This window comes from Poecilia mexicana, unplaced genomic scaffold (genome assembly GCF_051168715.1).
Source record: "Poecilia mexicana isolate PSO_F unplaced genomic scaffold, ASM5116871v1 scaffold_1, whole genome shotgun sequence".
NCBI classification, from domain to species: Eukaryota; Metazoa; Chordata; class Actinopteri; order Cyprinodontiformes; family Poeciliidae; genus Poecilia; species Poecilia mexicana.
Window position 1 is genome coordinate 8870725 of NW_028263370.1, and position 14611 is coordinate 8885335.

At 39.4% G+C, this 14611-nt stretch overlaps 1 protein-coding gene across 2 annotated transcripts in view; it reads left to right on the forward strand.

The window, feature by feature from the left end:
• The window catches only part of LOC106918415 (potassium voltage-gated channel subfamily KQT member 5-like), a 98250-nt gene that overhangs the window by 65103 nt on the left and 18536 nt on the right, over positions 1 to 14611 (forward strand). For both annotated transcript variants that reach the window (XM_088003957.1, XM_014988135.2), the window contains exons 2-7: positions 4494 to 4584; positions 6464 to 6590; positions 9845 to 10023; positions 12381 to 12506; positions 12873 to 12983; positions 13401 to 13496. In XM_088003957.1, the coding sequence (XP_087860083.1) occupies positions 4494 to 4584; positions 6464 to 6590; positions 9845 to 10023; positions 12381 to 12506; positions 12873 to 12983; positions 13401 to 13496 (730 nt within the window). The remainder of the gene's footprint in view (positions 1 to 4493; positions 4585 to 6463; positions 6591 to 9844; positions 10024 to 12380; positions 12507 to 12872; positions 12984 to 13400; positions 13497 to 14611) is intronic.

Below are 14611 nucleotides of genomic sequence, written 5' to 3' on the forward strand. Positions count from 1 at the left end.
ATTCTCCGTACTTTGTGCTGTTGTGCTGTGTTCATGGAGGACCTGGAGTTTATGGCAAAAAGCCAGAGTACAACCTGAACAGGTCACCAGTCTATCATAGGTTCACCAGGGGCATGCACACACCAAGTCTGGTTTGAATATGGCAGGCCCCTAATTATGGGGTAGAAGAAAAATCCCTAAACAGTATGGCAGCCCTGCATTACAAAGCAAAATATATCTAAAAGATGTACAACATATTCATTGTTACTGTCACTTCTATTGTAGGCACTGAAGGAAAACGCCAATACTGAGTTTTCTGTTCAGATGTGTCTCAGCAGTCTTTATTTCTAAAGCCCATATGCGTTGTCATTTTTTTTTTTCCTGAGCACATTGCACAACAAAAGCTTCACACAAGACAACAAACAAACAGACCCACAAGGCTCCTCTTAAACACCTCACTGTATCAAGAGTCAGACAAAATCTGTCTTTGAGCTGACTCTGCAAGCTCATTATAACGCGTCTAATCCTTCAAACACACGCGGTTCGTCTCGCTCTCCCTCGGTGCTCCCCACGGTCTGAGAAGCATAACATCAGTCTTATGGGGAATGAGACATACAATGTGAGCCCCTGATCCAACCCCCTCGCTCCTGCTGCTTGGCTGAACACACTTTGCATCCTCCGCTTTTTCTCAGAGCCCACTCAGGTGCATTATGGAAATGTCTTCTGTCATCTTCAGTGTTGCAAAAGCTTCCTCTGGGATATACAGTCGCAGCTCTGTGTCAGCATTGCAGGTACAGCAAATGGCTGCATCTGAAGAGCAGACATTAGTGATGAAATAACTGTTCAACAGTTCAGGGCACATCACTGACAGGTCTTCCTTTCCCTCAGTGATGCTCTGAATGTTCTGTTGAAGCCCGTTGAAGGCTGAGTTGACCAACACTGTTCCACGATCAAGAACTCTCTGTATGAGATGATGACTTACCGAATGTACGGCTGCTGCTTCCGGCTCTGTCCATCACAATCATCTTGAGAGAACATCTGAGATTAGTTCAGATCTCCTGTAATGTTTTGTTGTTGTTTGCTGTAAAGTTTAAGGTCATGCGGTTATATTTAATGGGCGTTCAGGAAGATTTATATATAAATGACACACTTTACAACAACAATTCACAGTAGTCATAGGTGACCTTGCCGTTGTAGCGTGTGATTTAAAGTCATAACAGAAGAAGAATGCCATGCAAAGCACAGTTTTGTTAATATTACTATTTTATTATGCAATTTTTTTTCTTCACATTTTCTCTGTAAATGTGAAATAAATGTTGTAGCAGTTGGTTTGAAAAATGTTATTGATTTCTTATGTAAACATGGGCTACAGTCGTTTTTGGTTTCAGGACCATGGACAGCTTCAGATTGATATACCTGCATGCCATTTTTCCGAGCAGCTCCTTCTGGGACCACATAATGAAAGGGAACCAGTCATTCCAGTGTCATCGGTCTATTAGTGTGTTCTGACCTGATTAACCTGAAAAAGAACCAGGTTGCATGGATTTTGTTGCTGTTATTTCAGTTAGTATAAATCCTTCTCTTTATGCTGTTGACCATAACGATAGGGCAGATTTAAAGGGTCCTGGTCTTTTTTTTTTGAGGCTTTTTCTTTACTCCCTTGTTGTTGCACATTTCTTCAGATTGTATCCTCTCAGTCAGGGTAGGATTATGCAACAGCCAAACAAAGCAAAAATACAAGCATGCGCATGTAAAAATGACACTCTGCTCTTTGTTTATACACCAGCTGCTTGTTCGGCACGGCTCCTGACGAGGGAGTGAACCGTGAGCTGTGTGTACTTACATCATTGTCCAAAATCATATTTTCTCTTGTCGTGCTCTTGGTAGCCGTGGGGATGTGAGAACCAACAGTTGCCGCCATGAAAGCCTGAGTGAAATGGGCTATTTTCTCTCTGAGTCACACACACACGAGGTTCAGAACTTTAACACCTTCATTTCAGTCAATTAAATACGTAGATTTCAATGCATTAAAAGTTTTAACGTAAATAATTATATGTTTTATTTGCATACAAAGGTTCCGGCTAGACATGCAAAACATGTCGCAGCAACAAGCACCGATGTTCCCAACAGCATCCACATTTCTAAAATAGTATTTTTCCAAAGAAGCACTTGAATGATGAGGGCAGCGACTGAAAGGTGAATAACTTTCAATATTCCGTATTAGCAGTAAAAAGTGTTTCTAAATTGAAAGTGTATATATATTATATATGTATATTTATACTGTTTCACAGTGATTATGTCTTAAATCATTTGTAATTAAATGTAATTTAATCTCTGTAAAGTTTGTGGTCATAAATATTTGCAGAAACTCGACGGAGGCCGATGTTAAGGAGGCTGTCATCCTCAGATTTTGTTGAGTATCTTTCCTTTGTGTCACACGTTTTATAGTGCTAGAAAAAAGGTCAAATCAAACCACATAAATTAAAAAAAAAAAAAAACAAGATTAGGCCTGCACCACTCAACTAAACAAGATAAGAAGAGAGAAATGATATAATTTGAATTGAAACAAAGATGAAATAATGATTGCGAGGCTGATTGTCTAGACTCTGCAGGCCCTCCTGTGTAAACAAAGACAGCAACAGAGGTGCTTGCCCTATGTCTGCCCATCAAATTTAAAATGGTTCAAGTTAATCGATCGATGTTGCACCATTGTGTGGACAAAACTCAATTGGTTGCCTCACTCACTTTGCAGAGCATTCTATTAAAATATGCAGATAGGAGTAGCACTTGCTGTTTATGCTTTTGTCCTGTTGTAAGTGAATATGTGGTGTAGGTGAGTGGGTGTAGGGACAGATGTTCATGTTGTGTTTGCCAGAACCTGCCTGTGTGACTGCGTGTGTGTGTGTGTGTGTGTGCGTGTGCGAGCCGCTATAAATCCAGCTATCGCTTGGTGGAAACTAGAGAATGGTCACTCTGTTTGAAAGACAGAGTGAGATACTCCACACTAATCACGCCGTCTCGGAGCACCACAGCGGACCGGACCAAGGCCGTCTGAGCATGCTCATTCGTGGGATTAATTAGCAAACTTCAATGAGTACCTAATGATGTTGCCAGAGAGCTTTTCAGTGGCTCTTTCCCCACTTCTGCAGTAAATGTGTGCTAAAACTGGAGGCACGAGTTTGGCTGTGTGGATGGAGGGAGTTGATTGTCACTCTGTAATTTTCGGTCTGACAACCTTGTAAGTGCGAGAGGCGTAGGTGTGCCAGTGACAAGGAGCTTGCTTTCAGCTGACAGCCCCACAATGCCTGTCACCCAATGTTTCCCACCAGTCACATTCGCATTATTCAAATCTTTGGAAATGTCAACAGAGCAAACCTCCAACTTTTTGGAGCTGCATGCTTTTATTTCAATTTGAAGCCCCCAGAGATCCGCAGACCCGTTATAGAGCAGCAACAGGAGACCTACGGAAAATATAGACCTCTGTTTGGAGTATTTGTAAGTGAAGACAAGGTTTGATAACCACAGCTTTAGGTCGTCTCGTTTGGCTTCGGACACTGAGCCTCGCTGTACGTCCACCATCCTCAACCTGGAACCATTGAACTCTGTGTTTGTCAGACATCGTGGTGAACAACTTCCTGGTGTCTGTGTAAGTACAGATGTGCTGAATGACAGGCTGTGCTATCAGTAGAGCTGATGGTGTTTTAAAAACCAAGGAACAGTGTCAGAGGTTAGCGATCGGCTAATAAGCATTCTGCTCCAGCGAAGACATGTGATTCCCTCTGATATTAACCCACAATTTTTAGATAGTTTAAGAAAACATTGACTGAACTCACAGCTTGGTGCTGGCCCATTTTAATGGAGCTGTTGTCAAAGAGTGTAATAAGTTTTTATATTATTGTCATCAAAGATTTGCCACCCTCGTGTAATTTTCTTGGTTTATGAAGGAAAAAGCCTTTAGCAAGAGGTTTATAATAAACAAACACAAATGCTAAAAATCTAATTAGGAATCAACACTGACTTTTTAACTAAAATATAACAAAAAGTTATGCTCATTGTTGATCCAAAGATCAGTCTTAGGACTCAGGGAGTTCATATAAAGACTTAAAGGTTTAAGAAAAACAGAATAGATGTGATGTTTGTTAATGTATCTCTTGCAAGAAAAATTTAAAACAGCCTGAGTATGGAAATGGTCAGAAGCTACTTGCTTTTCAGTAGCTACAGTTTCACTGCTTGCTTCTCCCCAGTCATGTTGTGCAAACAAGCATGATTAGGTTGATATCTCGGGGAAATTGGATGGTAGTCTGGCTCATGGTTCACTGCAGACAGGAACTAAGTTCGGTGATTTCACTGGGAGCCTCTTGGGGTTCTGCTTTTTCTCAACACAGCAGCGACTTCAGAAATGTGTCTCAGAGGGACAAGCAGAGACCAATCACATTTCAGTGTCGCACCCTATAGGAGTCTCTCGTCTCATTGATGTCACTTTGTTTAACTCTAATTCCTTCTGTTTTGTTCAGGTTCATCTTGGTATTCACCTGCCTGGTCCTTTCTGTGTTCTCAACCATCCCTGCTCATCAGGACACCTCCTCCAAATGCCTACTAATTCTGGTAAGAAAACCTTGAACCAGAAAAAATTAAAAAATCTAATTTGTTCTTCTGAGCCCATCGCACAGGAGTTTAAACATTAAACTGTCTGGAGCGGGATAATGGCCAACGCTGAGGGCTCTTCTCATTTCTCTAATATGCAAATCCCGAACCGTTTATTAGCAGAGTCTGTGGACTGGAATAAGGATGTCACAAGAGTTGTTCCAGTCCACTCATGTGACTCTGTTTACACTTGACTCAGAAATGTATGAAAAACATATAAAGCTCAGTTTGAAAGTCAAATTAAAGTTCTTATATTATTAATTAGTTCTTTTTTTTTCTAGAAATTTTGCATTTTATTAATTCTTCAAAAAATAGTTTAAAATTTTTAGGAGAACATTTCTTAAGGTCATTTTATTTTCATTTAATCTTTAAAAAGTATTTACACTTTTTTTTCTTCTCACAATTGTCAAAAAGTTTGGAAAACAATGCTCTACATCAGGCCTGTATGAGTGTAAGACTCTGGCCACAGAGTGCACAGAGCAGACTGTGCACTCTTCCCCAGAGTAAAAATATAAGTAAATGTGTTTTTCATGTGCTGATGAGGTGCCTTGTCCTCCATATGACACTGTTCACTGCAGTTAATATCAGTGCAATTGGCTGGTCTCAGTCTCATTGTTGGAGAAAATGTTAAATAACCTTTCTAAGTTTTCCTTATTGTATAAAATATTGACCATCACTTAGTTCCGTGACACATAAGTGAGAAACAAATTAAGAGCCTTATTAATTAACTGTGAATTTGCTTTTTATTAAATCTATTTTGATTTTATGTTTGACAAACGTTTGGCTGTCAGCAGAGTCTAGACTGGCTAAATAAATGCTAACAGTATCTCTCCAAGCATCTCCCTAGACTCTAGACAAAGTCGTCAAGGAGAAACTCAGTGCCACATTTGTTCACCTGTCCCTAATTTATTTTGGCCGCAAACTTTCAAACCCTCAGTTACAGATTCTTTAAGTACCCATAACACCAAATGGAGCTCATTTGGTGTTATGAGATAGAGATTTAAGTAGAACAGATAGAGCCACCGGTGGGCACAGGAGCAAAAATGCTTTTAAAAATCTCCTAAAATTATTTTACATTTGTGTTTTTTTTCCCTTCCTCTTCTTTGAAAAGCCTGTAGCAGCAAGGAAAGGTCACTCTTTTGTGCACTGCAGCAATTCCTGCAGACAATTGCCCCTGCAGCTGTCGCTACCATTTCACAAAGTGCACCCCACTAATTGCATCAGTGTTACATCTAATGGAAGCAGAAGCAGTGTGTGTGCATTAACAGAGGACCTACCTTAGTCATTATCACACAAAAAGCTCTCTGCACCTGGTGACAAACAATAAGGCAATAATGAGGCAGAATGTGTGATGAATCCACAAAATAACAAGCAAAGCTTGAAATGCAAATAAGTTCTTTGGAGACTAAATATCGCAACCTCTTAAAAAAAAAAAAAAAACTAACCAAAGGATTAGATGAAGATTGTTAACGTCACGTTTGCTCCACTTCATTGGTACCAATTTCTGGCAGGCCTTCTTTGCTTGCAAACATTCATCCAGTAAGTTCTCTCGACTGGACATCTGCACTCCACAATTTGCAGTACATCTTGCAATATATGTTTAGTGGGGGACATTCAGCATCCATGGGGTCAAGAAGAAATTGTCAGACATGCAAACCAGTGATGTCTTAAATGCTTCTGTTTGCAAGGAGCCAACATATATGGCAACTGCCGGGTTATCTGCCGGCAAGCATAGAAGACTACACTTATGTCCGCTGAACTAAAACACCTCCTGCCTGTGCTTTCTGTCATGTACCTCTCTCTCAAGATTCTCCATTTGCTTGTGTGACTTTTCCAACAGGAGTTTGTGATGATCGTTGTGTTTGGTTTGGAGTATATCATACGCATCTGGTCGGCAGGATGCTGCTGCCGCTACAGAGGATGGCAGGGCCGTCTGCGCTTCGCCAGGAAGCCCTTCTGTGTCATAGGTGAGTTAAACCTCTCCATCACTCTGACCATTGGCCCTTACTGATGGAGAACACTTACTGTCTCTGAACTCAGTCCCACAGCAAGCTGTAATGACCATGGTTTGCTGGTTTCATTTTAGCTGTTGTCAGAGGTTTAAAAAGCAGAGAGGAGGCAAAATGTTATCCTTTCCTATGTTCAGACTTGGATATTTTGGCTTGGAATATACAGAAGTGTGATATTGAGGGGTAAAGAGGCACGGTTTATGCTGCTTCTCTTGCCTGGCCATAGCTGCCATTTGCAAGGCTGAGGGAATAAGAGGAAAGCAAAAGGGTGAACATCAAGCACAAACGTCAAGAAAAAAGAGTTAAATTTGAGTGAACTTTGAAAGAGAGCAAAAATGTTTATGATAGAATGAAAGCAAGTTGTCATCTGTGGCTTTCTGGAAAGTGGGTTGCATCAGGCTTCTTTATATGTTCGTGTTCAAAAATAAAAGCAAGATTTTAGGAGGTTTTATTCTGAGCAAAAAAAATCACTGCTGCAGAAAGCCCTTTCATATGTAAAAGACTTTGACCCGAACTGATATCCTCTAGAAAACCTGGCATAAATAAATACATAAAAACATTCTTGGAAAGAAAAAGCAACAACAACAAAAAAAAAACATTTTGGGAAAAATAGAGTTGATTTTGAAGGCCTTGTAAAAATCAATTTAAAATCTGAAAAGTGTGGCTCAAACACAATAGTGATAATGAATATGGATTTTTTTTTTTTGGGGGGGGGGGGACTCAAGTAAAAATCTGTCTTTTCTTCTCACTTTCTTCGTTGATGGAGAATCATCAAGAAACATGTATTTTATTAAGTGAATGTAACATCGTGTCTGACAAGATGTGAAGAGGTAAAGCCCTGTTGATTGGTTTCTGTCTCACATGCATGTCCAAAAGGTCAAAACTTTGTTCCACCCATGTAATTTGCTTACATAAACTCTATTCAAAATACAATTGTTTAAAGTCCACAAACTGAGTTTGCATAAAACTCAGTTTAATTAAATAACATTCCAGTTTCATCTAATTGAGCTAACAACTGCAAGATTTTATCTTCACCCTTAAATACATTTAGTTGTATGAAGATTGTATCCCTATGTTTTAGTCACTGTTTCAGTCTTAAAACATTATTCAATCCGCTGAATGGAATTTATCAGCAGACGACACATTTACAAATCAGCCTTAGTTTTAGGCACAGCTCATCTGTAACCAGTGAAGCTTCATCATTGTGCTTGAGAAGATCTCAGTTACCAGAACTACTGGCAGTAATGTTTCAGTCCATATCAGAAATATGAGATGTTTAATGAAATAAGTCAAGAGAATCGTCCAAAAGGCCTAGAGAAGATATCATTGTCTTATGTACACATTGACTTTTTTGGGGGCAAAATGAATGTACATAGCTGAAAATAGACACCAACATCGGTAGCCTACAAGGTGCTTGTTAAGCTAAATGTTCTGTATTGATATTAGCTAGTCATCTTTTAGCTAACATTACCTGCATCCAACAGCTTTACTCAACTCAGTCGGTTAGTTTGGAGGGAAAAACTGTGAAAAGTTCTTTGCGTTTTGCTGGTTTGCTGCCGTGATTCTAACACAAACCTACGTAGCTCTGCACAGCAGCAGCAGGTCTCCTTCACAGGTGTAAACCCAGCGCGAGCGTCGTAGCGCTCATGTTGCGTTTAAAGGCGGCTCGGAAAAACAGGTTACAACATGTTAACAACGGATTAAACCGTTTTAACTGCTGATAAAAGTGACCGAGGACACAAATATGGGAAGTGTGGAAGCCTCTACTGTATCAAATTGACATAGGAATAACAGAGAGTTGGCCATTCTAAGGTAAAAACCCAGAGCATACAGTGTTCATGTTTTGTTTTGTTTTTTTCATCCAGACGGCTTCCCGCGTCCCCCCTGCAATGACACGGCGACCCCCTAGGGGGCGCACCCCACAGTTTGGGAACCTCTGTCTTAGAGAAAGCTGCTTGGACATAATTGGATATTTAAATAGAGCACTGATCACAGCATGCCTCAACATCTACCACGGCTTGGTTTCAGAAGATTTCCTACTTGGTTGCCCTTCATACTTATGTCACTTAACATGCTAAAATGTTCTGGTAGGATTTGAAAAGGGCGGGTGCAGCACACAAACACGACAACATTAATGAACCAGAGGTCTCTGCCCAGGAAGAGTGGGATGAGGTTCCTCAGGAATACTCCCAGAAGCTGGTCATAATGGAATTAGGGTGCTGTACTTAACAATTTTGTTCATGAAGGGGTTGAATAATCTACAGACTGCAGAAGTAATCAAAAGTGACCTTTTACAAATACATTTTTGAAAAACCTTTTGTAGTATTAGCTGTGTTGAGCCTTTTTTGAATTGTTTGTTGCATCTGCTGTTTTGCATGATACAAATAAACTTCATTAGAATTGAGTGTTAAATAAGTGCTACTGCACTGTAACATGGAGGAATGTATTCAGTTTTAAACAGACACACAAATTAAAGTACTAATGAAAAACCTGAGCAAACTAATCTATGTAGAGACAAAATACAGAAAATGAGTAGAATAGAACAGAAATACTTTTATTTTTCAACATGGGGTAATTCAGGTTATGTGCTCTATGTAAACCCTAAAGGGTCTTGAACTCTGTGCAACGCTATGGTCCTCCCAACCCCCACACACATATTTTTCAAGCTGCTTCTGAACTCGCACAAAGAGAATATAAAAAGCAAAAGTTGTGTGTGCGAGTTTTTCTTGGCTTGTCTCTGAGACGGGACACGGCACAGTGGAGGGACGACAAGAGACAAAGTCACAGGAGCTGATTGCTGCAGCGGTTCTCTGTGGGTTCGATGTTATGTATTTATTACGTGTGGTTTCTGTGTGAACTTCCGTTGAGTCATGTCTGTCTGCCTGCCTGAGATCTTGTTTGTGCATCTGATTGTCACAGTTTGCAGAACATTTTACAATGTGCGGCAGAGCATGGGAAATTTTACTTCGCTCTGTGCAGTCCTGTTTGTGCCAGCAGCAGAACTATCTGATGACATTATGACTTACAGCATCTATTATTGTATTGTTGTGGATGCCAGCTCTTGTAGCTCTTGTAATAAGAACATTGCGTCAATCAGACCAATGAAAAATTAAACTAAATTAAGACAGAGAAAGTGTTTTTATTTTGTTCCTTTATAATAATTCTCTTCTCTTTTTCTGTGTTTTACCTTTTCTTCCGCCTGGCTTCTCCAGACATCATAGTGCTGATCGCGTCAGTGGCAGTGGTGTCGTCGGCAGGCAGCCAGACCAACATGTTTGCCACCTCAGTCCTGCGCAGCTTGCGTTTCCTGCAGATTCTTCGGATGGTTCGGATGGACCGAAGAGGCGGGACCTGGAAGCTGTTGGGATCCGTTGTGTACGCTCACAGTAAGGTCAGCAGAAACAAAACACACCGAGAATCACACTGAATGGACTGCCGGTAAAGCTTTGATTGGTCAGGTTTCCGATAAGCCAAAAACAAACAAAAAAAAAAACAACCTAGACCTAAAGTTATACACATACACATACACACACACACACACGCACGTACACACACACATACACATACACACGCACACACGCACACACACGCACACACACACGCACACACACGCGCACACACACGCACACACGCGCACACACACACACACACAAAAATACCAAACGTTTCTCTTCTGTCAGGCTTTAATTTAGAATTTATGAAAAAATCACTTAGACAGCTGCAGCTGATCCAGAACTTTCCTAAAACCAGAAAGTTAGAGCTCCCTATAGCTTTAAACTACTGCTGTTAGTTTATAAATCACTAAACGGCTTAGCAACACAATACATTATAGATCTGCTGTTGTTGCATCAATCTTCCGGATCACCCAGGTCTTCTGGTTCTGATTCTGCTCTGTATCCCCAGAACCAAATGAGAAGAAGCGGCATTCAGCTTCTATGCACCACAAATCTGGAACAAACTTCCAGAAAACTGCAAAGCAGCCGAAAAACTGAGTTCTTTTAAATAAAGACTAAAAATCCATCTCCTTTTCAAACATAATAAATGAAACATTGATGTTTGTTATTGGTTTTCTCTCTTGTTGACTGTATGGTGTTTTTTTATTACTTTGTATGTTTATGTTTTTTAAGATGTAAAGCAGTTTGAACTGCCTTGTTGCTCAAATCTGCTATACAAATAAACTTAATTGATTGATATTATGCACATAAGGTCCAAAATACTAGTTAGATGTAAAAGCGGCAAAATTGCAAATTGCATTGAAGTTTTGCCTATATTGTGAGCGTAAAAATCTGCATTCTACATATATAATTCTATGTACATATATACTTTTTTTTTAAAGAAAGTTTGAAATCCTGGAAAAAAGTATAGTTTTAGGCTATTTTTTAATAATAGATTAATGTCATGTGACATCAAACATAACGGTGAGATCTTTCACATATGAATCAATACATATACTCTTCATCTACACCTGAAAAATAAATAAAACATAGTTATTTAAAACAATAATCTGAAAACATAAGGGAACCAGTTTAATTTGTGCTTTTAATCCTGCAACTATGTGTTGAAAATCTAGTTAAATTTAAACTCAGAGCTCCGGCCAAAACATTTCTAGCACAGTTTCCCCTCCACTTCCTGCTCTTTTCCTTTGACTCACTAAGTCAGCCCACACAAACCTTTTCTCTTTTATTTCTGCCTGACATATTTGTGTAGAAACCACAGCGGGTCATTTCTGCTTTTCTTTGCTCTTTCAAAGCGGCGCATTCAGATAGACTCCTCCTGGTAAAATGTTTCACACTACACAAACAGGTCGAGGTTGAGTACAAGATGACGACGCGTCTTATAAAAATTCTTTGATTCCGCTCCCGCATCTGACTGTGGGCAAGCTTTTGGCCGCAAAATTTGTTTCGAGTGGATCTTTGAGGAGAAAACGCAACTCATAAAAGGATCACATGGCTGCATTTATGTCCTGTTGTTACCTCAGTGAGATGTTGCCACATGTACATTTACTTTTTTAGCTTTTAGCTGCAAACAAAGTTTTAAATGACTGTTTTAAATGACGTGAGATTAGCAAAGTGTTGGTTGGTGCTAGTAGATATCTCGTAGTGCCAGACCACTTACAACATCTGCAGAAGTTAAATGAAATCCTTATTAACAAAGATCCATAAATCAAACTTTAAGACAAAATTTTCATCCCAGATTTTTGTAAAACTGATTCCAGCTTTTCTTAAATAACTGGAATTATAAACACATATTTCTTTTTCTAGCCTTCCTGCAGTGAGGAGACATTAGGAATATATCAAGAGCTTAGGCAACATGACTTTGCTAGTGTGAGAGCAGTCACTGTAAAAGTGGGTTTTGCTTAGACAAAATAACAGACGTGGGATTATAAACTTGCTTTAAGTTTTTAAATTAGCAATTAGCGTTGGTGGTGCAGCAAGCATTACAAAAAAGTCATGACCTTTATTTAGGCTCTTATCTTAACACTGCCAACATTTTGAAAGCCAGCACATTTCCTGACAGGTCTACAGCTGTAAAGGATAAAAAAGAGCAACTTTGAAAATGCCTGCAGAAAGTCTCAGACACGACTTGGACTTAATAAAATTAAATGACACCTCTGGTGTCCAATCTTTAGAAAATAATTTAATTTTAAAAGTGAGGGAACGAATGATTCCTTTCATAAAAGACATGAATTTAATTCTGTTATTTGGCCACAGTTAAACGTGCATGCTTCCTCTGATTTCCTTCCTGCAGGAGCTGGTGACTGCCTGGTACATCGGCTTCCTGGTTTTGATCTTCTCTTCGTTCCTCGTCTACCTTGTGGAGAACAAGTTCAACAAAGAGTTTGCCACCTATGCCGATGCGTTGTGGTGGGGCACGGTAAGCTTTGAGGAATTAGCTGTAAATGCCAGTGTTCAAAAAAGTAGTAAAAGAAAGGCGTCATCCTGAAAGTTTCTAGGCATCAACCCAATATATCAGTTGAATGTCTTGGAGCAGTGAAGTTCAGCTGATAATGTAGTTTCTCTGTAGTTTTGCTACTTTGAATGCTTAAAACGTCTCTCTTTTTTTGTTTCCTTATTCAATATGTCTGTGAGAAAACTTCGTAGCAAAAAAGGTCATTTTTTAAAGCATTTAAATGTAAACACTTTCAAATTATGTAGAATATTTTGCATTTATAAAGAGATACACCACACAAATGTTCTTACAAACTGATAACGATTTTTTATTTATTTATTTTTGCCACAGATTACTCTAACAACCATCGGCTATGGAGACAAGACACCAAAGACATGGACAGGACGGATGCTGTCCGCAGGGTTCGCACTCCTGGGTATTTCCTTCTTTGCTTTGCCTGCTGTAAGTATTTCCCTCTCTGTGTTTTTTTTTTTTTTTTTTTTTTTTTAATGGTATTTATTTCATGGATTTGGTGCCGATGAAAACAGTGAAAGGACTGTGACTGTGCTGAGTTTTGAGTAACCTTCAGTAATGGTAAAAATATAACATATGTACTTCATGACCTCTCGTTTTACATATTTTGGACGCATCTGTGGTTCTGCGTGTACCAGATTTGAAACATTTCAGCTCCTTTTGTTTATTAATGATTGGAGTGTGTGGTTTTGTACACTTAAAGTTAAGTCATCAATACAGGAAAATGGCAAAAGCGACTGAAATGCCTTACTTTTTACCACAAATGAACTGAACGTGTCTATATTTTTTGATTTAGTTTAAGGAAAATACTGAAATCTATGAACCAACTGATGCATGTCTCGTCAGGGTATTCTGGGCTCAGGTTTTGCCCTGAAGGTCCAGGAGCAGCACAGACAAAAGCACTTTGAGAAGAGGAGGAACCCTGCAGCCTACCTCATCCAGGTAAAGTTTGAATTTCTTAGGGACCCTTTTCCTGAATCTGTTCTTTAAAATCTCATCCGTGGTAACAAAACCTCTTCATTGCCATGTGCAGCACAAGAACTGGAACTGGTTTGACTAAAGAGGAGCAAAAGTTTACATTATTGTGCAAAAGTATTCACATTACGTTCCGTCATGCTACACCCATTATACTGCAGTATATTTATTGGGATTTTATTTGCTAGGCCACAGGTGTCAGCATCCAGTCTTTTAAGGGCCCTGCAACTTTCAGATGTGTCTCTGCTTCTGCACACCTCAATAAAATAAGTAGTTCATTATATGACCTCTGAAGAATTTAACGCTGGGCTGAGAAAGTAACTTTGATTCATGTGTGATTCATGCAGAAAACCGATCCTCAACGACTCCGGATCAATCCGGTCTGACGTTCCTTTATAGACCAGGGCAAAGTAGTGCATATTTGTGAAATAGAAAGAAAACTGTTTTTAAAAATATGTTGTATATAAAAAAAGAGAACTACTAACTGTGGCATCCAGTTCCATTCAATCCCTGTAATAGGATGTTTCTACAAAGTATTGAGTCTCTTTTTTCAGATTTTCATTGGTGAAAACTGTTGAAACTAGACGCCATTTTCCTTCCACCGTTCTGTACCACTCTGAGCTGCATTACAAGAAATCCCAATACTCTACATTGCAGTTTGTGGCTGTAATGACAAAACAATGAAAATAATAATAATAAGAAGAAGAATGTTGCAAGGTATTGTACGTTAATATCTGAATTTTAATGAATGTGATTTTAAACATGTTTACTTTCTCATCCTCCAGCTTCTCTTTTTTCCATCCTAGACCTTTTTGGACAGTAAATCTCATTCTCTCTAGCCGCCTCCATCTTCACCCAGGGGTAGCCTCTAAAATCTGTTTTTACACACATTCTTCCAAAAAATACACCAATCTTCTTCCCTTTACTTCTTCCTCTCCTCTTCACATTTCCCCTCATGCTTTCTTTTCTTCTTTGCTCTCCTCTTTTGCTCATACGTCGTCTCTTCATCTTGTGCATCTCACTGTTACACCAGGCTGCGTGGCGTTATTACTCCACTGACAGGCCCTATCTGGATGCCACGT